Source organism: Nycticebus coucang, chromosome 16 (genome assembly GCF_027406575.1).
Source record: "Nycticebus coucang isolate mNycCou1 chromosome 16, mNycCou1.pri, whole genome shotgun sequence".
Classification (NCBI taxonomy): Eukaryota; Metazoa; Chordata; class Mammalia; order Primates; family Lorisidae; genus Nycticebus; species Nycticebus coucang.
Window position 1 is genome coordinate 10,458,075 of NC_069795.1, and position 22,884 is coordinate 10,480,958.

The 22,884-nt window shown below is 46.3% G+C and overlaps 1 protein-coding gene across 2 annotated transcripts in view; it reads left to right on the top strand.

Moving 5' to 3' along the window:
* The first annotated feature begins 784 nt into the window (after positions 1 to 784).
* RUNX1 (RUNX family transcription factor 1) overlaps positions 785 to 22,884 on the top strand; it is a 247,159-nt gene continuing 225,059 nt past the window's right edge. The window contains exons 1-2 of one of the 2 annotated variants that reach the window (XM_053564974.1): positions 785 to 974; positions 1,092 to 1,208. In XM_053564974.1, the coding sequence (XP_053420949.1) occupies positions 1,151 to 1,208 (58 nt within the window). In that variant the 5' untranslated portion in view covers positions 785 to 974; positions 1,092 to 1,150. The remainder of the gene's footprint in view (positions 975 to 1,091; positions 1,209 to 22,884) is intronic. The other variant, XM_053564976.1, reaches the window with a different exon arrangement.

Sequence of the window (22,884 nt, forward strand, 5' to 3'; positions counted from 1 at the left end):
TTTCCCAACATACAGAAATTCTCCTTTCTTTGTCTTCCACGAGCTTCCTAATTGGAGTGTGTGCGTGTTTAGAAAGCACTGTGATTTTACTGTGATTTTCTCTCTTTACTAAAGATGTCCTTTCAGGGAGAATAAAACCACATAATTTGGGTTTTATTAACATGCTTTTTTTAAAATTTCAAACTAAAATGCTTTGCTTTTCCCAGGCTTTAAAACACCAGTGGTAAATTGTCAGACCCTTTTAGGGTCAGACTCTCACCAAAACATTCTCTTTTATTTGTTTTCACTTTTATAGTTTCACTTATGCCACTGTCGTCTTTACCAGGGACTGAACTCTCCTTGAGCTGATGCCTGGCTTTTTAAATGATGGGATCCACATCCTGCCCAAGCAGCAGTTCGATGCCAGCATTGAATTACTATTGAATAAGCAGCAACGAATTCTTTATCAAAATAATCAGTAGTTCCAAAAACCACAAGTAACAACAACAGAAGCCGAGTTGTACTAAATCAGCAAAGACCATTGAGATATAATAAGAGAGTGAGTCACTTTTTTCTACATTCTCCTCTCTTGCAAACTCTCCTGGGCTATTTTCTTGCACGGCCTGGGGGAGGGCAGGTGGAGGGAAGGAAGAGCATTGCTCAGAAAGAAAAAAAAAAAATTGCCATCCCTGACGTCACGTGACCCTCAAGAACCAATGGAGATGGGCAGTGGAAAGGGGAACAGTTAAATTTGTAATTTGGGTTGTGTGAAAACTTCTTTGGGCCTCATAAACAACCACAGAACCACAAGTTGGGTAGCCTGGCAGTGTCAGAAGTCTGAGCCCAGCATAGTGGTCAGCAGGCAGGACGAATCACACTGAATGCAAACCACAGGGTTTCGCAGAGTGGTGAAGCATCGTCAGCCCACAGCAGAGGCACTCTGCTTTTTTTTTTTTTCTTAATCTTTAACAATTTGAATATTTGTTTTCACAAAGGTACATTTTTCCTCGGGCATGGGGAGTCCCAGAGGTGCGGGGAGGGGAGGGCAAGAGAGATGCAGGGCTGTGGGGGTGAAGTGAAAACAGTGACCTTTCTTGGTTTTCGCTCCTAAGGTAAAAGAAATCATTGAGTCCCCCGCCTTCAGAAGAGGGTGCCTTTTCAGGAGGAAGCGATGGCTTCAGACAGCATATTTGAGTCATTTCCTTCGTACCCACAGTGCTTCATGAGAGGTGAGTAGCGCTGGTCTTTTAATGTCTCCTTCTGCTCGGCTTTGCGTGTAATGAGACGGCAGCCTGGTTCGCCCCGGTGCAGAGAGGTCTCTCAGTGCCTGCCGGTCCCCTGTCTGTTTTGTGGGCGATTTCAAAGTGAGGCGTATGATTACAAGGCTATTGGGTTACTTATTCATCAGATGGCAGCTCTTCAGAAATGTTTTCATAAATACTCAGTTAAGCTGTTGGAGCGCTGTGTCGGTCCGTGAGAACCTTGTCAAGTCTTAGTAAGTTGTGCTGGTCTCATTTAAAGTCCTAGAGATTGTAAAGCTTGCATGAAGCTCCCTGGGTTTTATTCTGCCGTCCCTTCCCCAGAGTGACTGTGTCTGAGTTATCCTTACCTCGGCATGCTGTGTGGCCCAGAATGCAGCCTGCCCTGGGGGTCGGCAGACACTCACAGGGAGCCAGGAGGGCTGGTGCCAACGTGGGGGCAGGAGGCGGGGGCTCACCACCGCACCTTCCACCAGCCCCGGACCGACCACAGGGCCAAAGTGGCCACCCAGCTGTCTCCAAAATGTAGAGAGTGCAGGAGCTGGGCAGAGTCGGGTAGGTGAAAATCATGAGGATGAGGCTGTGCTGTGTTTTTCCTCATAGCCTCAAAGCCAAGAGGCAACTGGCATCTTTCAAGAGGGAAAGCAAGCAAGTTGCAGCTTACAGAGGTCTCTCTTGAAAAGAATGATGAAGTTTCCTAAGTCAAGCATTCTCACAGCTTAAGTCGTTTGAGTGCAGGTTTACAGATAGGAACAGCTAAGGTGGACAACCTGTCTACATTTTTGCAACCAGCCTCTTGAAACGTGCAGAGCTGTGGTTGAGCCATGAGTCTGCGTGGGAGGGTGGGTGGGTGTGCGCTCACTCCACGCACACGTGAGTATTTTATGTATCTTTAGCAGTAAAGAGGGCCATGCTTAAACCAACAAAAATAATAACATGAAAATGTCAGGACGGCACTGCAGTGCATCAGGGTGAGCACTTTGACCGGTGCCCAGAAGTGCGGTCTGATGGCTTGGCAGAGCTGGGCTGCAGTGGGATGCGAAGGGGGAATAATTAATTTTCTGCCTACAAACTCTCTGGAGCACCCAAATAGTATCTGTGACTCATTATTTATTCCTACAGCCAAGTAAGCAGGGGAATGCAGAGGGCTTGCCAGCCACTTTGTCGCAACAAATGCTATTGTGAATGCACAGAGCTCCCGTGTTTCTGTGTCAGTCCCCCAAATTTAAAAATTTGACAAAGATGTGTGTCTGTGTGTGTTGGGGGTGGTAGGGGAAGATTTAAGGACAAGAGGAAGAAAGCAGGTCACTAGCACCAACTCCAAGCTTCACATTAAAGCGTTTCCAAGTGCTTCTTTACTGGCAGCCGAGGGAATTTCAGTGAAGTTGAATCACGCGGACATGTGTGAGTCACTCATCTCTCCGCGCCCTTGGGCTGGTGCAGCAGAGACACCCGCCACTGGTGAGAGGCTGCAAACTGCTGCCGGCTGCCTTTGCTCTGGGCTGCTAACAAGCAGAGGAAGCAATATGCGTAGAGTAACAGAGAAAAGGTCTTCCTGCCTTTACTCTGCTTCCAATGCCCCCTCCGAACATGGATTGTTTCCTATTTTATCAACTCAGGCAGGCAGATTCAGGAAATTTTTAAACATTCAGTGTGCAGTGCTGGCCTTTGGAGCTGTCCTTACTGGCCAACAGCAAAGACAGTGAAAGGACATGGTGACGTAAGGAGCCAGCCCCTAACAGAGCCACAGTTTCAGTCCTCCAGCCCCAGGTCTCACGGACTGGTCTGGAGTGGTCCCTTGCTCTCACCAACACTCAGCAGAGCTCATCTGAAAGGACTATTTCACCCTTCCCCTCAACCAAAGGGACTCAGGGCCCTCCAGAACCTCTAAGCGGATAGTATACGTGTAATACTGTGATTGAATTTCAGAGGGCCATGCGAAATTTGCCAATTTCATTGTTGGTCCCATCCAGGTGATCCATCCACATAAAGGTTTAAATTGTCCAGATTAACTGTCCTCATCACTCATCCGGGCCAGAATATCATTCCACTTGGTACCACGTAGCCATTGCCTGACAGGACAAGAGTCACCATCCTCACCAGCAAATTGCCGCCTCCCCCACCCCTAGGTCTTACCCTGTTCCCACAGCCAGGCCACTTGCAGTGGTCAGTGTGGTCATTTCTCTCTGAGCGTAATGTCAGTTAGGAGCTGAAGGGGAAGGCAGCATCTTGTTTTCTTCCTGGGATGGGACGTTATCAGTCAGTTCAATTCTCACAGAAGGAAACCCGTAACTTGTTTTTAGCCAGATACCCATGTGGAAATTGGAGGAAAAGAGGGGAGTGGAACCAAGCAAACCATTGTTCCCTTCCTTGCGAGTGGCAGGCCAGAGTCTGCGAGACTGGTACTCGAAATGAATGTGGTCTACCACAGAGAACACAGCCCTTTCTCTATCACACGGCACCAGGTTCTCATTTAATTTGCTTAGGAAAAAAAAAAATTGCAAAAGTATAAAACGCAATTGAAATTCTCTGGAATGATCACAGGTGGTTTGCAACATAGAATCCTTGCCAAACCCAAACTTTGGTCCCCTTCAAAAGATGCAAGGTGTTGTCAAAAAGAACCTAAGCAGACATGGAGAGGAAAAGCTCGGCACGCAGATTCTTGCAGAACGCCTTAGGTAGCCTTGTTCTTAGAAGTGGCTTAGTGGTCTGTGCAAAGCCTGAACGCTCACATGCCTCTGCGTTCCTAGAACCACAGGTAAAAAATCACGGCGAGACTGACTCCCAGCTTTCAGGGGAGTCTTTCAAAGGGGACTGCGCCACACCAGGCCGCACTTATGAAAGATGCTTTTCTGGAAGCATCAGTCTGCCAGTCTTTACAGAAAAATATTTATGAAGACACATCTTCTGGCTTGACGGGAGATTTCAGATCACAGAAAGCCATAGATTGAACTATCTGGGGCGTCAGTCACAGTGTGAAAACTGTATTATTCTTCTCGGGCTGCCATAACAAAATACCACAGACTGGGTGGCTCACACAGAAATTTGTTTTCTCACAGTGCTGAAGGCTGGAAGTCTGAGATCAAGGTGTTAGCGAGACTGACGGGTTTCTGGTGAGGCCTCCCTCCTTGGCTTGGGGATGGCTTTCTTCTCACACGGTCGTCCCTGAGTGGGTCTGCGTCCTAATCTCTTCTGAGGACACCAGTCAGACCTTAGGTTGTATTAGGGCTTATCCGAAAGATTTCATTTCACTTTAATTGCCTCATTAAAAACCCTGTGTCCAAATACAGTTGCATATGAATCTGGGTGGAGGGCAGGGGGCACAGTTCAGCCCCTAACCATGTGTCTTAACTCATCTGACTCACCCTGCCCCCCTAAGAAAACTGGGGGACAAAGCATCCCCCCTGGTTGTTGAAGAATCAGACCCTAGTTCCTCCTTTGTGAGATGGAGTTTCACATCTGAAACTGTCCACACATTGTGAAACTATGAAAAAAAAGGTGTTAAAAACTATTTAAATTTATAATCATGTCTTTGCCATCTAGTCTCTTTGCACGCTAAGAAAATTTTGAAAAATGACAAAGTAATTTCCAAGGGTTCATGTTTTAAAAGAGCAAAAAGCAGTCTCCCCAAGAAAGCACCTCCTTGGCTCTGCTTCCTGGGGCAGGATTGTCCCTCTGCGTCAGACTAGATTCACCCAGGAGCCAAATGACTGGCTTTGATCGTGGAGGCTGGTGGCAGGGTGGGGCTGCAGGAGGCCCCACAGGTGCTAGCCCACTAAGCACAGGGGCGAGGAGCAACCTGTAGCAGAAGCCCCTTCAGAACGGCAGCCAACCCAGGATCTAAATGACAAGAAGCCTTTTAGAGATTTGGGGAGCAAATGAGAGTAGTGGGGAGATTCCTCTATTTTCTTGAAATAAAAGATGGGCTCAGCAACAATGTGGCCCTTTACTGAGAAGGTGGCAGCTGGGCTGGGTGGGACATTGGAGCAGAGAAGGTCTGCACGGCTGCTGCACACTCAGACTGTGAAGGAGAGCCCAGGGCCTAGGGCGTGGTGAGCCTGGGCAAGACCCCCCCAACTGCTAGAAAAGGCAGTGGGAGGAGGTCTGAGTACAGAGTATGCTCTGATGACAGCATGGTGGCCTTTTATTTCTTCTTCTTTCTGGCTTTAGTCAAATGACATGCAGCACTTCTCTCTTGACCATCAGTTTCCTCATCTGCAAAGTAAGGACAGCAGCAGTGGCTATGTTAACGCAGCTACGAGGCAGAATTAAATGATGTATGCAAGGCACTTAGCCCGGCCTTGAAAAGCAAACAGGAAATGTTCACTGTGGCCACCGATATTCAGTTACCTAAGATGGCAGTTGGCTAACCTCTGTCTGCTCCAGGACATCACAAGAGGCTCCCTGAAGAAAGTGACAGGGAAGGTGGGCAGGAGGAGAAGAAGGAAGGAGGGTGGTCTGGGCCCTCGGTGCAGCTTGTGCAGAGGTTAAGCTACGGGACCCTGCAAGCGGCACGGGAGGCCAGGAGCCTATTGGCTTTTTAGCAACAGGGTAGCCCTCCTCTCTTTGTAAGGACCCACAAAGAGGATGGTGGACGAAGAGTGGGAGCTCAACCAGTTGAGCTTGTTGGCTAATTGGGCCACTCTGTAACTCCCGAGTCTGGTGTGAACACAGAGGGACAGCAGGGACATCCCTCTTCACCAAGAACTGCTGGTGTAGCTTTAATTTCTCCAAGACTCTTAAAGAAAAAGCCATTTTGCCCCAGGTTTGGAGGGGCTCTGAGAGATTCCCCCACTTGTTAGCGACATTTGTGATCCTGTTCTTTATCAAAGGCCAGAAGTTGAGGCAGCTTCTGTTGCTTGTCTAGTTGGGGGCAGGAGTGGTGGCCCACGCAGGAAACTCAAGCAAATGTTCAGTTTCTCAGGTAACTTCCTAGTGACCTAGATGAGTCAATAAATGTCTTTCTGTCTCACCCGAGTTCTGCAAAAAGGGCTAATAATGTTCTAGACAAGGTTGCCTCTGAATTACCAAGTTCCTGATGGAAATCTTTGAACACATCAGAGGGGCACCGTAAAACACATCACCCATCTTCTTAGCTAAATAACATGAAGTAACTTCTCTATAACATTTTAGTTTCTGGTTATATATAGTTAACTGACCATTTCTTACCACATACGAGACTTCTTCCCACATTTTCTTAACTTTTTTTCCCAATCCTCATTCTTTACAGAAATCTTCAGAAGCTACTCTGGTTAGTGCCTGAACAGATATTAAAAGCTATAATTCTGTCATACTTTTTTCTGCAGCTCTTGTTTTTAGCCTCTTGGGTCCCTGTTCCTCATGTGCCACCAGCCACCAGTCCCCTTCTTTAGTTTTTTTGTTTGTTTGTTTGTTTTTCTGAGAGAAACAAGCCTTAAACCAACCCAAGATGATGTTTCTTGCTTGGTTACCCTACCACCAAATATAATAAATACAATCCCCCACAGTGAAAGAAAGGGAACATTTGCTTTAAGATTTTTTGCAGACCATGAACATAATCAGGGAGAACTTTACGAGAACCCAGGGTGGCTCCTGAACACAAATAGGGTTCAAAACCTCCTGTCACCTTCAGCATGCTGTTAAAGTAAATGTGGACACTCGTCGGATCGGCACACACTCTTATACGCTCTTTAGCTTTCTGCACCTTTCTCTTTCCCCACCTACTTTTCGTCTCTCTCTTCCTCTGAAAACACTCAGCAATACCAAAGAAGAAATAAACACTAGATTTAGATCCAAAAGATGACCGGAATGATGCATTTTGATGCAATGACAGAAAGATACTTAAGCTCTTGCTTGAGTGGGTCCATGAGAACTGTGTGTGGGTCCCAGTAAAGGAGAAGCTGCCGGTGGTGGCTTAAGCAGAACAGTATTGGTCTGTAAGAAGGATAGTATTTCAGGAGGGAGTGGCCCAGGGTGATCAGTGGAACTCTGACATGCTGGTGTTTTTGTGCCACCATACTGAGGCCGGGCAGAGATGGCCTGCACCTCTCATCTGTCCCAGCAAGAAAGATAGGGGAGGCCTTACCCCTTCTCATTTGGGGCCTGGTCTTTTTCATTCAGGAAGGGAAGCCCTCTTCTGCAAGCTTCCACTTACGTGTCACTTAGGCCAGAACTGTGTCACAAGCCTTGGGCTGGAGGAAGCCTAAGACCATGGAGTTGTCACTTGTCAGCCTGTAGAGCAGAGGGGAGCAGAGAGCCCCACGTCCCAGACCTGGTGATGAAATGGGTTCCCAGGCAGGCTGTGCTTTCTAATGCAGCCATGCTTTGGAAACACATGAAGACAAGCTCTGAGCTCTTCCTTCAGTCCTTCTTAGAAACCGTGGATGGGTGCCGAGAGTGGATATTTAGTCTTATCTCACTGAAAGCAAAACAGAATGGCATGGAGCTGGTAACATGGGTCCCACTGATTTTTAAATGTCAAAGCCCCGAATCACACCTAGTTTTTTGCTATGTTGGAATGAGCACAAGATAGGCAGGCAGCCTGGATCTGTGGGAATGTCACCTGCTGATGCCACCACACCCGGCTGGGAGGTGGATGTATCTCTCAAGTAGACAATTCTTTTTTCTCTTCCTCACTCTTTTGAATTCTCAAAACTCTATCACCCAAAACCCTAAAATATTATTTTTTACTTTTCAAGAGGATCCTTTACTATAAAATGTCTTGAGTAAAACTTTCTATTAAATGGCCCTCCTTAAATTTACCTAAAGATATTTTCATCTTTGGTAGAAATATTCAAAACGGATAATAACTAGACAATAACCCTCTATCTAGGGTATGAACACTTATTCATAACTTGCATTTTTGCAAGTTGCAGATTATTTTTGCTTTATAATTACTGGCTCTGTCTACTTCCTGAGTCTGGATGCAAATCCCTCTCTGAGACAGTCAATACCTCCTTATTAAAAAAAAAAAAAAGGAAGGAAAAAAGTTTCTATTCAGTTTTTCCCTTGAAATAAGAAATAATGTAAACCTTTCATTTTGTTTTGCTGCAAGATCAATGTTCGTTTAGAAAACTGTTGATATTATACACAACATAGCTGCCCTCCCATTTCACAGTCCTTATGTGTCTATTTTTGGGTGGACTTCTTTTGAAACAGTGGATCCCCCCTGCCCCCGAGCATTGTAGGAGCCCCAAATGGAAAAGGTCACCAAAAATAGAAATCTCAGTTTACTGCTGGGCTTACTCAATGGTTCCGCTGATTTCAAGATGGACACTTCTTTGTGTAAATGCGAAGCCTGTGTTAAATCAATTCTAAGTCAAGGCCTCGACGCATCAAGGCTCAAAGCCACATTCCTTGTGGAAAGAGAAATAGGCGCTCTCAAATTGTGTGAAGCTTCTACGTTTCCTTCTTTGCTAGCTGTCTGGCTTTCACTTCTGGTCTCTTGGATGTCCTGTGTAGAGACTGTGCCTCCTCATGAGAAACTTTGCTGGGCTCGGGTGGAGAAGGAAATGATAAGATGTGCACGAAAGATCAAATAGAGCCCGAGAGCCACGCTGCAGAGCCCCTTCTATTACTGCCACTTCTTGGGAGGTATACTGGTCTTGATCAGCACTCATGTTCTTCTGAAAATAGGTTGGATTTTAGAGGGTTCTTTTATTAGTAGTAGACTTTAAAGAAAGATCTAGAAAATATTATAGCAGTCAGCTCACAAGATAGGGGGATGATAAAAAAACAGAATTCAGTTAGAACTCTGAACACCCTGCAGGCCATTTCACAGTCATGTCTCATTGTGGATGAATTTTTTCAAGGAGCCTAAAGGTGTTGGCAGAGTGGTTGTTATTGCTCAACGGAGCAACACTTTGATTTTTCTATGCAGAATTTTACAACATATGTAGCCTTCAACACTTCTTTCTTATTATTGACTCAGGATGTGCAAAAGAGAATATAGGTTAACTAATGTACATTGGTTTGGGCAACATTTCTTCCAGGAGCAGTTTTAACACCGACCACAGTTTGCTGCACATTCTTACTTCTGTTTGCACTTTGAACTCTGTGCACCAGGCCACTCGTTCCACATCATCTGCAGGCTGCATCTGGGCAGCGTCCTCCAACTCACCAATAGTCACGGCTAAACTTGGCACCTACCCACTTTGAAAGTATATAATTTATAAAATCTGAAACCACACAGGGGTATGATACCTATGCAGGGGTCTGAAGGAAATTCAAGGAAAGGAAAAATAGTTCTAACCTTCAGGAATTTTCTCTCATCTCGCAGCCCTTTTGATAACATGCTACAAATGGGTAAAAGTCAAATGATGTAGGCATGGATGGGGATGAACAGAAACTCCAGCTGCTAGTTTATTATTATTGAATCTGCTGTTTATAAAGATCAGAATGGCTTTTGCTCCTGAAGTTCTAGAGGAGAGTAGCAACGTTAGCAAACTTAAAGTCTAGGAAGAAGTATCAGTGCCGGCGATGGGAATTCTGCTCAACTGTCAATCATCCCACACCCTTACTTTAGATTTTTTTTTAAAGGCCGTGCTTCCCATATGCTTCCCTCTAGATTGTGTGCAAACAAAGAAATAATTGTGTCACAGAGGCAGGTGAGTTTATTTAAAAAAACAAATGAACTATGAGACCTATGAACTATGAGACATTGTCCCATAGGATGTTTTGCAAGTTTTATGTCTGTGTGTATGCATGCTTTGTGTGCAGAGAGAGACTTCTACAGTTTCACTTGGCATCTAAAATTAAATAACTATATATGCGTATATACGTATACGTACATATATATACACAACTATATGCAATATATACAATGCTATATATTTTTTAACTTTCAGAAAGAAAGATCCAGATTTTTTTGGCTGGAGTGATTGTAGACATCTCTGTACCTTAGGCACCAGAGAGAGTCACTTGTTCAAGGTTTCACAGCTGGTTAGTATCTGAGTCAGAACCAGAAATCATGTCTTCTCAGCTTCTGTGTCCCAGGGTTTTACAGACACTGAATTTATGAGGCTGATTGAATTCAGGAATTGAAATAGTTAGCAGACACTTCTAATCCTCCTCAATTACTCTGCCCTGGTCAGAACCACGGACCTCCGCAGGCTAGATCCTGTCCCCTGTGAAAACATGAAGTAAAGTAGAGCACTCTGCGTGCACCCCGACCTGCAAACTCCCCTGGGCTGAGTTAGGAATGCGGCTGCCTGCAGGAGCGTCTCCACCACCTGGTGCCCCTCAAATGTTCTCCCTTACCCCTAAACCCAGCACCGCTTTAGCAAAGCACCCAGCCTATGCCTGCTCGCCGCTCTCCTTAGGCAACTTCATGGTTAACCAGGTTTGTTTTGATGGGTGTCTATGGGGAAATCTGAGCAACCACAGGAGCAAATGTGCACACCCACAAAGAGGGTGCAGAGATGGCCTCTGTCGAGGCTGCCAGACTCCAGGTCTGGAAGCAGGGTGGGGAAGTGGGAGGACACCAGCTTTCTATAAAATTTGAACCCAGACTACAATTCCTCACAGCGCTCCTGATTCAAAGCTCTTAAGAGAAATGATGGCCTTTCGATCTCTGACTTACACACACACACACACACACACACACGCACGCACGCATGCACGCACGCACTCACGCACACACGCGCACATACACCAGGATTTAAAATTCACACGCCCGATGGAATCCATTGCAGCTTCTTGCCAGGATGTACTGAATTTCAAAGTTTTCCCTAGGTGCAGCAGGAACTGCTGAAATGCTGACCATCAGCCATTGTCAGCTCTTGATCATGCCACCTATCAGTGAAAATGTATGTGGCATGCCCACAATCCGTGCACAGTTTCTTACTTGTAAATGATATAAATATAGCATATGTTATAAAATATACCTCCAAAGAGAAATTAAAACGATATTTAAAAAACACAAGTGAGGACACTTTTTCCTACCCTTCCATGAGCTCCACAATTTCAATCAGAAAATTTCCAGATGCCTACAAATGTCATGTCTCTGCTCGCCAGAAGATGGCTTCTCTTTCCTGCAGTGCAAACTCTACCCATCTGCAAAAGGAAGTGGGTCTTTTGATCACTGTCTTTGATGGACGCCCAGGAGGTAGGGAGAGCCGAGCACAGGGTGGGGTGGGGAGTTGGAAACCCTGGCTTTGGAATCAGATGGTGGTTTCCAATCAGTCACCACCATCCACTGCCTGTGAGCTTGAACCACTTACCCCACCTTCCCGAGCCCCAGATTTCTACTCTGAACAATTCCTACTTTGTACGGTTGTCAAGAGGACTTGAGGTAAGATATGGAAAGCAATGGACACATAGAGGAAGCCAGAGAGTGAAAGGTAGCTCCAAAAATACCACAAAGGGTGTATCTGTTCCTGGAGATGAAACATCGGGTCTACATCTCTCACTGTGCAGTGTGCAGAAGCAACAACTTAGTGCTCCCTGACAGAAGGTTGAACTTACAGATATTAAAACTGACGCTAGCAACAGCTAGTGTTTATTGAGTATGTGATGTGTGACGAGCATTTTCTTGCTATAGGTCTCTAAATCCTCAGCACAGCCATGTGAGCCAACACTCTTGTTGTTACTCCTAGCTTGTTGTGGGAAGGGTGACATGCCGAGGCCAGGCAATCTGCTTGCAGTTAGGCTGCCAGGAAAGAAAGAGGTGTCCCTGCTACAGAGCCCACCCTCTCTACCTGTGGGGACAGGCAGTTGTTCAGAATTTCAGTTTGGCTCATGAGGAGCTGAGCCAAGCTGGGGAGAAGTTGTGGGATGGCCCCAAGCTGGGCACTGCCCACTGTCCTGGACTGCTTTGGCGACTCTGGGTACATTCGGCAGCTTCGAGGCCCCCCTGTTGGTGTCAAGGCCTCCCCTGCCCACTTGTTTCCTCCTTACCTGCCCTAGCAGAGCTGCCCCAAGGGAGATATCCAGGAGGCTCCCAGGCAGCTCAGAAGGAATGCTTCTCCAAGCCAGGAGTGCTCAGACTTGTTCACAAGATGGTGGAGATGCATGGGAGAGACCACAGCTAAATCTTCTTCCCAACTAACCAGCTGTTTTTGTTTATCATTCTCAGACATCAACAGGGGTAAGACTAGAGTGATAAAAATTAGGCACTTCCCATGAAAAGCAACCAGGTAACCCTGGCTCCCATGGTCATGCAAGGCTGACACTGTACGTGTTTGACCTTGAGAGAGTGACACCTTAAATGCATGTCCCTGGAGCATTGCTTGTCCTGTCCTGCTCTGGGCCATGGAACTCATATAGGAAAGAGCCCACAGAATAGTCCATCCAGCAGTAAGGAGCTGTTACCTGAGTTCATCCTTCAAGAGTCTGAGAAGCCCCTAGGAGCCAGCACCATCACCATCCTGATGCCTAACTCTGACTCTGACCCTGACTCTCACCCTGCCCTTGGCCTTGACTCTGACCCCTAACCCTGACCTTGACCCTGATCCTGACTTTGACTCTGACTCTGACTCTGACTCTGAACCTGACCCTGACCCAAACTCTGACCCTAACACAAACTCTGACTTCAACCCCAACCCTGGACCTAGGCCTGATTCTGACCCCAACCCTGACCTTGACCCTGGCCTAGGTTTTCAATTAAGGCTCACATTCAATGCCTTATATTCACTTATTCCTATGGTTAAAATAAAAATTCTCCCAGAAGCAGCTGACTCAGCCATGACAGCAGGACCCTTACCCCATTACGGACCAGTGTGTAGAGAGAGACACACATGTGCTTACTGGTGGGCTTTTAGAATAGTCTTTCTATCTTTCTGCAGAGATACTTGTCATTTCAAAAGTCCACATCACCTGTCCTCTGACATCATTACAAATCCTTTTTTCAAAAGGGTTTGAGGTTTTCTACTTTCCCTGCCCCCTTAACCTTTATTTGTATAAAAGGCATTTCTCATCTGATTATTCTATAGTGAGTTACACAGAGTCACAGAAAGTTCCTTCCTTTCTCCATGGACTCTGGTGAAAGATACAATAATTAACGGTTTTCTCCTCCCAGCACGTGGAGGGCTCCCTGGTGAACCGCCAGCCTCTCAGCCTCTTGCTGTTGCTTTGCAAACATCTTAATGGGAACAAATTAAAGGGTGCATAAGCTAATTATTCTCTGCAATAAAACATAAGAAGATAAAATAATAAAGCTTCTTTTCTAAAGTCAAAGGAGTCACTTTTCTTCTAAAAAGTGTGTGATTGACAGGAAAATAAAAATTCCATGGTATTCATTGGAGATTTATACCAGTAATTTAGAAAAGACATTGTCTCTAATACAAAGTGGGGGGTAAGGGAATGAGGGAATGAGGGAATGGGGAGAGGGGAAGAGGGAAAGGGATGGGATCATGGTGTATGGCACACCTCTTGGGGGTGGGACACAATTATAAGAGGGACTTTACCTAACAAATGCAATCAGTGTAACCTAATTCTTTGTACCTGCAATGAATCCCAAACAATAAAAAAAAAAGGAAGGAAGTGAGGGAGGGAGGAAGGGAGGGAGGGAGGGAGGGAGGGAGGAAGGAAGGAAGGAAGGAAAAAAAAGACATTGTCCTTCTTCACACGGGGCCTGCTCTCTGTCCCTCATTCCTTGGGGATAGTGATCCCCATCATCACCTTCAGGCCTGACTTTGGTTCTTTCTTGGAGGTCCTAGCCCCCAGGCCCACGCTGACAGCTCGGAGAAGCCTCCTCAGAGCTCCAGGCTTCCCAGCTTTCACCTCTGACATGTCAGTTTGGAGTCAAACACATTATTTTCTCAGTGGCACTTGGAGATGTTTTCAATAGCCTGAACTCTCTACTCTGGTCCTGCACTGTGAGCACTCAGTTGGAAGGGGCAGAAAGCAGAGAGGGGCCTGCAGGTGAGCCTGGACAACCCCAAACAGGTTCTTGAGAGGACCCCTTGGTGACACCCTGTGTTCCTTGCTCTGTGCTGGTGATTCTGGGATTCTGGCTGATGCACTGAAGTTAGTGCATGATGATTCAGTTACACTCTGCCTTATAAATAATGAGAATGACAAACACTTACTCACAAGGAGCCAGGCACATCACCCCTATCATCTCTTTTAATCAAAATCCTTATGAGATAGGTACAGCTACTAATCCCCATTGGATAAAAAGAAAAATATATAAACTGGAGATGGTTCACCAGAGGCCCAGGCCATGCAACTTGTAGGAAGCAGCGGCCAGTTGGAGCCCAGATTCTCCTTGGCTTACTGCTCCCACCGGCCTCTCCTGTGACATATTGGGGGTGGGAGTGAGGGTGTATGAGGCGCAGCCCATGGGGCCAGAGCATCCGTGCACAAATGCCAGCTTTGCCTTCCCTTTGCCACCGTGCGCACACTGATCACTCTCTCTGTCCCTGCCTTTCCCTCATCTCTGTGGTGTGATGGTGGCAATGATAACCTCATAGGATTGTTGTGAATTAGAGACACACAGAATGCCGCCTGACACGTAAACCTCGCCCATTTCAGCTATCATCACTGTGTACTTCCCACATTGATTTGCTTTTTTACTCAGAAACTGTTTTGCTTGATTCCCCATGTTCTTCTTTACACATTGCACAAACCAAATCTCAAAAGTGAACTTTTAGGTCCAGGATCGCTTCATGGACCCCTGCAGATTGCAGTTCAATCCTGGCAGCAAGAGGCTGATGCTTGTGATGGGGTGTGGTGTGTGGAAGAAAAAGCCCAGGCTGAGTGTCTCAGCTCTGGCTGTGCATGCCCCAGTCCTGTGATCCTCCCCTCTCAAACACCCTACCTGTGCCTGAGACCTTTGGGCTCCCAAGTTCTAATTGAAAAGCTTTGTGCACACTAGGGATGTGCCTTCTGCTAACACCAGACAGGGTTTCTCCACCCCACCACTGTTGACATCAGGAACTAGTTCGTATTTGGAGGCAGGAGACTGTCCTGTGTATTGCAGGGTGCTAAGCAGCATCATTTGCACCCTGTAGACATTAGTGGCAGCCCCACCATCCCCTTCAAATTGTGACAACCAAAAATACTTCCAGACATTGCCAAAAAGGGGTCAAATCTCAAGTGGTTTTCTGGAGAACCACAGCTCCAGAAAAGCCTCAGGAACCAATATGCTTTTGCTACTTCCCATTTATTTAAGGGCCAAGAAAATTAAATGACCAGGTGATTTTGACCTTCTTCAACATCTTTGTGTCCCACACACCTAGTCTGAACACCACCGTTCCTGGTCCTGGTTCCACAAAGCTCAGGCACTCAGCCATATCCCCACAGTTAAGAGCAGAGAAGAACACACGGCTGTGATCCGGCCTACCGAGGGAGACAACTGGGGAATCCATGTGCTGGGCCTATTAACTGTATCTCAGGGAGTTTTTCTGAGGCAAAGGGGTGAAATTAGTGATTTCTGGAACTTTCAGGTTGCTTGGGTTGATGTACACAGTGACTAAAATTCTGAAGGAGGAAGTCATCCCAGAGGAAGTATCATCAGAATGTCGAGTTTTATTGGCTGAACACTGACAGTGGGTGGGGCCCTGTCCCGAGTGCTTTGCAAATGGGAACTCCTGCCGTCTCTGTTACCTCCATAGTGGGGACCAGTTAGTCTCCTCATTTCAGAGACTGGTGATTCCTCCAAGGTCACACCCTTGGAAGTGGAGGGCTGAGTTCACCCCAGCCTGGTTTTGCAGCCTGGGTGCTTGTCCACAACGCAGGGCATTTTCTCAAGACACTGTCTTCCAGAGACATTGTGACTGAGGCACTCTTTTCCTTTGGAATAAATTTAAAATGAGTGATCTCAGTTTCTAATTACAGATGCTATGGGAAGCAAGGTGAGGGCTGGGTGATAAAAGAGCTTTTCACTATTCTTAAACTAGATTTGAAATACATAGTACTGTGATTCTGAACCCTTCCAGTGCCTGATTTCGAATAATTCATTTTCCTTCTCTTTTCATTATGGAAACCATCAGCATCTCTTTGATGAAGAGTTTTAAAAATCCAGGAGGAACATAACCAAAAATACCAGATAATGATGGATTACAAGGACCAATAGATAATAGAAGATTTGATCAAAAGTTTCAGAAATCCCAATGCCTATTCAATTTTATTTTTCTATGTGTTATTTTCAAATCTCCGTCCTCCTTTGAACAACTTGCATTTCTCCCAAAATTTCTGGTAGCAATCATTAGTGCCTCCAGTGACTCCAAGGACAGGGCTGTTGTTCAGCCAAGGAAAGTCATTGTGCAGGTTACAAGAACTGAGACCTGCATCTGCATGGGGTGTTGGGGGACAGAGAACAGACGTGGCTGACACACCCCATCCGTGTTTGCTCCCTGACGCAGGGGGACTACCAGGGCAACACTGACAGCCGAGTCTTCCAGGATGCCCACTGGGATCTCAGGCAAAGGCATAGCCCATTTTACTTTGGGCTATGGTTTATTCAGTTCACATAGCTGCTAAAACACTTTCCAAAGCATAACTCAGGCTTTCCTCCTTGTAAGTATATTCTCCCAGAGTCACTGAGATGGGGCCATATGTCCTTTATCTCTTTATTCACAGCAGCTGGCAGGATGTGGGCACTTACCAAATGTTGGATGGGTAGAAAATGAATGGATAGATTAATAGATGGACAGATGGGTGGATGGATGAATGAAGGAGAGGTAGATGGGCAGATGGATGGATGGACAGCTGGACATATGGATGGATGGGTGGATGGCCAGATGGATGGATGGGTAGATGGACAAATGAATGGATGGACAGGTGGACGGATGGGCAGATGGAAGAGCAGATGGACATATGGAAGAATGGGTGGATGGACAAATGGAAGGATGGGCAGATGGGTGGATGGATAAATGAATGGATATGCAGATGTATAGATGAAAAGATGGATGAATAAATGGACAGATGGAAGGAGGGACAGAGGGACAGATGGATGGATGGGCAGGTGGGTGGATTCAGATGGATGGATGGGCAGATGGGTGGATGGATGGAGCTCCACCAGCTCTATGCTTACTGTGTAGGCATAGAAACCCCAATAGGAATGAGCAAAAGTGACCACAGTCATCTCCCCACACATACACACAGCCACAACAGGAAGCTAGTAACTGGAACCTCAACCCAAACTTGACTCCCTCCTTGCCTTCTGTGATTTGCTAAGGGTAAGAAGCCACATGGGGGATATTAGAGCCGAAAGGAGCAGGCAACATGAGGCTGGTTCCATTTCAGTCCAAATGGTGTCAGGCTACTCATCCTACAGTTGTCCCTTGTGGTAGGCTGGGCAAGTGTACAAGGAGAAGCATTTGAGAAACACCATGTCAAGGGGCTTCTTTCTGTTCGTGAGTTGACTGGGTTGTGCTTTAAATTTAATGCCTATATAGAAAAATAAATGTCTATAACCAAGAGAGTTCCTATAATAGGACTGAAGTTGGGTGCATTTCCCATTGGGTCACTTTTAAGTTATCAATCAAAGCTAACAGAAAGGATGCCCTCTAGTGTGTATTCCTCTGGTATCTGCTCAAAGAGACCTTTTTATGGAAAAACTCAACAGTTCAATTTTTCCTCTTCAAAAAGGAGAAACAAAAACTGGGAGAACAAAAGAGTTTTGGTAAATGCCTTAGATTTTTCATGAAGTTCTCAGTCTCACCTAACTTGGTGATGTCTCAGGAAGCTGAGTGGGTTCTCAGACTGTCCTGCTGGGCATCCAGCCCACTGTGCCAAGCACCCTTTTTCCTTATGTTTTAACTTATGGGAAAATCTTCTCCGGGGAGACGCTGGGCAGGTGCTGTTACCTGTGCATGTTCCCCTGCCATTTCAAGGCTCTGGCATCTGTTGAACAATCTTTGGGCCCTACTCCTAACCACCCTGCCCACTCCCCCAAAGCCCCTCTGTACCTAAATCCCCCTCAGCTAGGCCTGGGCCCTGGTCACTTAGCAGCACTCGCCTGTGCCAGAAGCCACAGACATATCCAGTGCTGGGCCTCATCCTTTATGCATTCAGGAATGTTCCTTAGGGGAATCTCTGCCCAAAGAAATGTCTCCATTTTTGAATTTGCTTATTGACAGATAAAAATCATATGTATTTCTAATATGTGACTTTTGTAGATTCAACCTTTCAGACTCTGCATGTAAGTGAGATCATGCAGTTTGTCCTACTCGGACACTCGAGTTTGAGTGTACTTGGCTTGTTTTATCTACTGTGATACACACCAGGTTCATCCATGTTGTGAATGACAGGATTTCCTTCTTGTTTAAGGCTCACTGATATTCCACTGAGTTTATACAGCAGATTCTCTTTATTCGTTCACCTGTTGACAGGTGCTTAGGTTGATTCCTTGTCTTGGCTCTCATGAATAACACTGCAGTGCACAAGATGGCCAATATTTCTTCTTCAACATACTGATTTAATTTCCTTTGGCTACTACATCCCCAGAAAACGGATTTCTGGATCATGTGGTAGTTCTATTTTTAACTTTTTTGAGGAAATTCCATACTGATTTCCATAATAGCTGTGCTAATTTACATCCCCACTAACAGTGTACAAGGGTGCCCTTTTGTTCACTTCTCCCCAACACTTGTTATCTCTTGACTTTTCGATAACAGCCATCCTAACAGGTGTGAGGTGATGTCTCATTGTGGCTTTGATTTGCATGTCCCTGATGATTAGTAATGTTGATTATTTTTGTGTATCTTCTTTTGAGAAATGTTTTTTCTGGCCCTTTGCCCACTTTAAGAATCAGGTTATTTTTTTCTTGCTATTGAGCGCCTTATATAGTTTTGTATATTAATCCCTTCTCATACATATGACTTGCCAGTATTTCCCCCCCATTCTGTAGGTTATTTCTTCATTCTACTGATCGTTCCCCTTGCCGGGGATAAGCTTGGTAATGTGACGCATTCTTATTTGTCTATTTTTTATTTTGTTGCCTGTGCTTTGGGGATCATAATCTAAAAACCTTTACCCAGATCCATGTCGAGAAGCTTTTCCCCTATGTTTTCTAATAATAGTTTTAGTTTCAGGCTTTCTGTTTAAGACTTTAATCCATTTTGAGCTGACTTAATGCCTTCTTAACATTGCAGTTTTCATACTTTCCCTAAGACGGGGTCCCTGGGTTTCCTCTCCAGGGGGCCTGCTTGTGTGGTCTCCTTTTTCATTTCTTTGGGCCACATTTAATGGACTTGCCAGTTTAGTTTTTTCTCATTATTTTTCTTCTCTTCTCCTCTTTGCCTGTCACCTTGGATTATCTTATACCTGTGGTTTTTAACCGGGGGAATGAGGCAGTGTGTGGAGTAAGGGGGTGATATGGCAATAGCTAGAGACATTTTTAGTTGTAACAACCTAGGGGTGAGGATGGGGGGACTGTATTCATGTCTAGTAGATAGATGCCAAAAATGTTACTATATGTCCCCTGGCGCACGGATCAGGCCCACAATAAAGAATCATCAGGCCCAAAATGTGAACAGTGTCAAGGTTGAGAAATCCAACCTTGTAAGACCAGTAGAATGATGGTTTCTATCCTCCCACCTCTCCCACCTCCCCCTCCAAAAAAAATTGGAACAGCAACTGGGCATGTCTTCAGAGCAGGGTGCAAGTACTATCAAAGAGTAAGCAGAGAACCAGAAGGGTCTTAGAAATTAAGGCAGCCGTGGCCACTTAGGGAACTTCAAGGCCTTTCATGGTCCAGTATCCACTGCAGGCACCTTAGCATTGTAAAAGGGGATCCTGACCACTGTGGAAGAGGAACTGTCACCTATGGTCTGAAGACTGTTGAGAGGATTTTGAGTATCAAAGGAAGAAGAAGAGGACAGATAGAAGACCTAGAAGAGCAAAGAACCAGCAAAGAGTCAGGACTAGAGACAGCCGATCAAAGGCTGGAGGAGGAGATAAGCAGGCAGGAGTCCTGGGGGCTGAGCTCACGAGGGTGGTGAGCAGAGAAATGCCTGACAGGAACACGCCTGGACCCCGAGAAGGGAGAACTTCCTACAGAGGCCAAAAGTTTCCCCTAAGGGAGAAGCTGAGCATCGAAGGGCCGCAGGGCAGACCAGGAAGGCCAGTAGGGCTGTGGCTGGGACTGCAGTGAGGGTTTCTGGGGCAAGGACTAGCCAGGAGCACCAGACAGGAAGCTTTTCTCCGGAAGAGATGCCTGGGCTCGGGAGCAGGGCACTGGGTTAGTTTCTCGCACCAGCTGTGTGCCAAGCTATCTCAGGTGGTCTCCACACATTTTCCCACCTGCATGGGACATGCTAACTTAGTCAATAAAAATGTGGAGGCTCAGAGTTTAGATAACTAAAACAAGAATTTTGAAGTATAGAGAGGCCAAGGAAGCAAAGTAAGGTTACATGGCTAATCATGCTCACTGAGTCAGGATTATTCATGCTTTCCTCTAAATCTTGTTAAGCTGACTTGTCAGTATACTACCATTCTTTTAACCTGCCTCGCTCTGTGTAGTACACTGAAATTTTCTTTACCTTGAGCTTGAAGTTGGACATTTGAGCTGGCTACCAACCAGGTGAAAAGGAAGGACTGCAGTCCATGTGTAAGTGATGCTGTGCTAGAAAATGGTCTGAAATACAAATACTACATGCCATGAAGTGACTGTCAAAGAGCTTGACGTGCAGTTAGGGAAGCAAAGCTCAATCATGAGAAATAGTCAGCAACGTGAGAATGGTGCAACACATCACCAGTACAAGAACAGGCAAACGCTGACCAGGAGAGCAACTGCTGGGTCAATGAGAAGCTGCGATCTGCTGGGGGGTGGGAGTGGGGGACAGTAGGAGAGGAAGATGGAAGCCGTTTTATTCCAGGGCTGGGAAGACAGAGGACATGAAGCAAATGAGGCAGCCAGTTTTGTGTCTTAAGGGCAGCAACAGAATTATTGCAGCTCACCAATGAACACTGGCTTTGAAGCCAGATCTTTGAAGACTGCAGTGGAAATGGTGGACTCCAACCTACAAAACTGGGGGAGTCCTAAACTTAGCAGTTAAGAAGAATGCCCTGGTGTGTTTGTTAAAATGCAGATTCCTGGCACCCACCCTGAGAGAGAAACTATGATGAGTCAGGCAGGGCCCTAGGAATCTGCATTTTAACAGTCCTGGAGTTCCAGTCATACTCTGAGAAACATTCTGTAACAGGAAGTCTTTGACTAGTTTTGATGAAGTCAAAATGGAATCTTCTAGAAATTTCAGGCCTGAGCAGAACTTAGCAGAAGGTATTTCTACAGCTAATGGTCACATGGCCTCTGGAGGGACCTTCACAGTCTAGACCAGTGGTTCTCACCCTGTGGGTCGCAACCCACAGGAACTTTATTAAAGATTCAGAGGATAAGTTTTGTGAGTTCACTCACTTACTGTGCATGCCGAAGGCAGTCTCTCCGTTCTTAGGTAATACTGACGGCTACTTAAATGTCATTCAAAAACATGCATTTTGAAGTGCATGCCTGAAATCCTAAAGCAAGTCTGAGATCACAGTAAGTCTAAATTAAATACTCAAATATGAGCTACCAATTCCGTACCATTATACAAACAACCAGCTTCTGCAAAACAAGGACATATGTGAGTTCCAACCAGGAGACCGAAATGTTTTCATTGCTAGGAAAGATGTGATTGAGATGGGGGTTTTGTGTTTTTATTTATTGGTCACATCCCACTCCTCCTCCACCATCTCCTGGCTCAGAACCTAATTTAGATTCTCCTGAGACTCTGGGGTGTCCCAGTTGGGACTTGTACATCCCTTCCCTGTTTCAAACTTTCCTTGCCTCTGGAACATAAAGGAATCTCCTTTCCCATTAGCAACATGGCTGGTGTTAACCCCAACCCCCAGGAATAAACACAGCTCAGCTTAAATATTTGCACATCTATTTTGATTTGCTCTAACATGGCCTCTCCCAAAGCCTTGTCATTCAAAGTGTGGTCTTGGGCAGAATCTAGGGCCCCAGCCCAGCCCTGCTGAATCATACTCTGTATCCCCTATACCCCACCCACCCAGAGCTCCAGGGTGATTTTCACGCATATTAAAATTCAAGGAGTACTGTTCTTAGTCTCCCTCCCCAACCTACCCCCCCGGACTCAGGCCCTTCTGCCCAGAAAGCTTGCAGAGATGGGGGCAGTGGCACCAGTTTCTGGGGGCTGGGGGAAGGATTCCACCCCCTCCGCCCATCCGCCCTTTCCTCCCTGCCCCCAGGTTCTCCCAGCAGCTGCACCTGCATTCTCACTTCTCTGGGAAGCCTCTTGAAAGCGACCCCCATCCTTGCCTCTGGGGTGGGGATGCCCCGCCTCTTTTCTCTCCGAGAGCCAGGATGCTGACAGCCTCAGATGGAGGCATCCTGTTTGTCGAAAAATAAACCGGCAGTTAAAGCAGGGTTGCGAGAGCGAGAAAACCACAGGCCTGCGCGCCGCTGATAACGCGCCGCCCGGCAGCTTTTGCAGAAGTTCCGTCGCTGCAGCGCCGCGCGCCGGGACCGCGCCACCGCCTCCTTTCCTGTGTCGGCCGCTCGCGTCCCCTCCGTTTCTGGCTGTTGCTGTGTCGTTCTTTCGGTTACTTCACGCACTGTTTTTTTTCTGAAGGATTCCCTCGCTGCTCCGCGATGAGGAACCGACCTAGGGACACTTCCCCACGGGATGCACGCAGATCCCGGAACCAAAGGGGGCCTGAAATGAATGAGCTGCCACGAAAGTGACACTGTTTAGAAGCTTGAGTTGCTTTCTCTTCT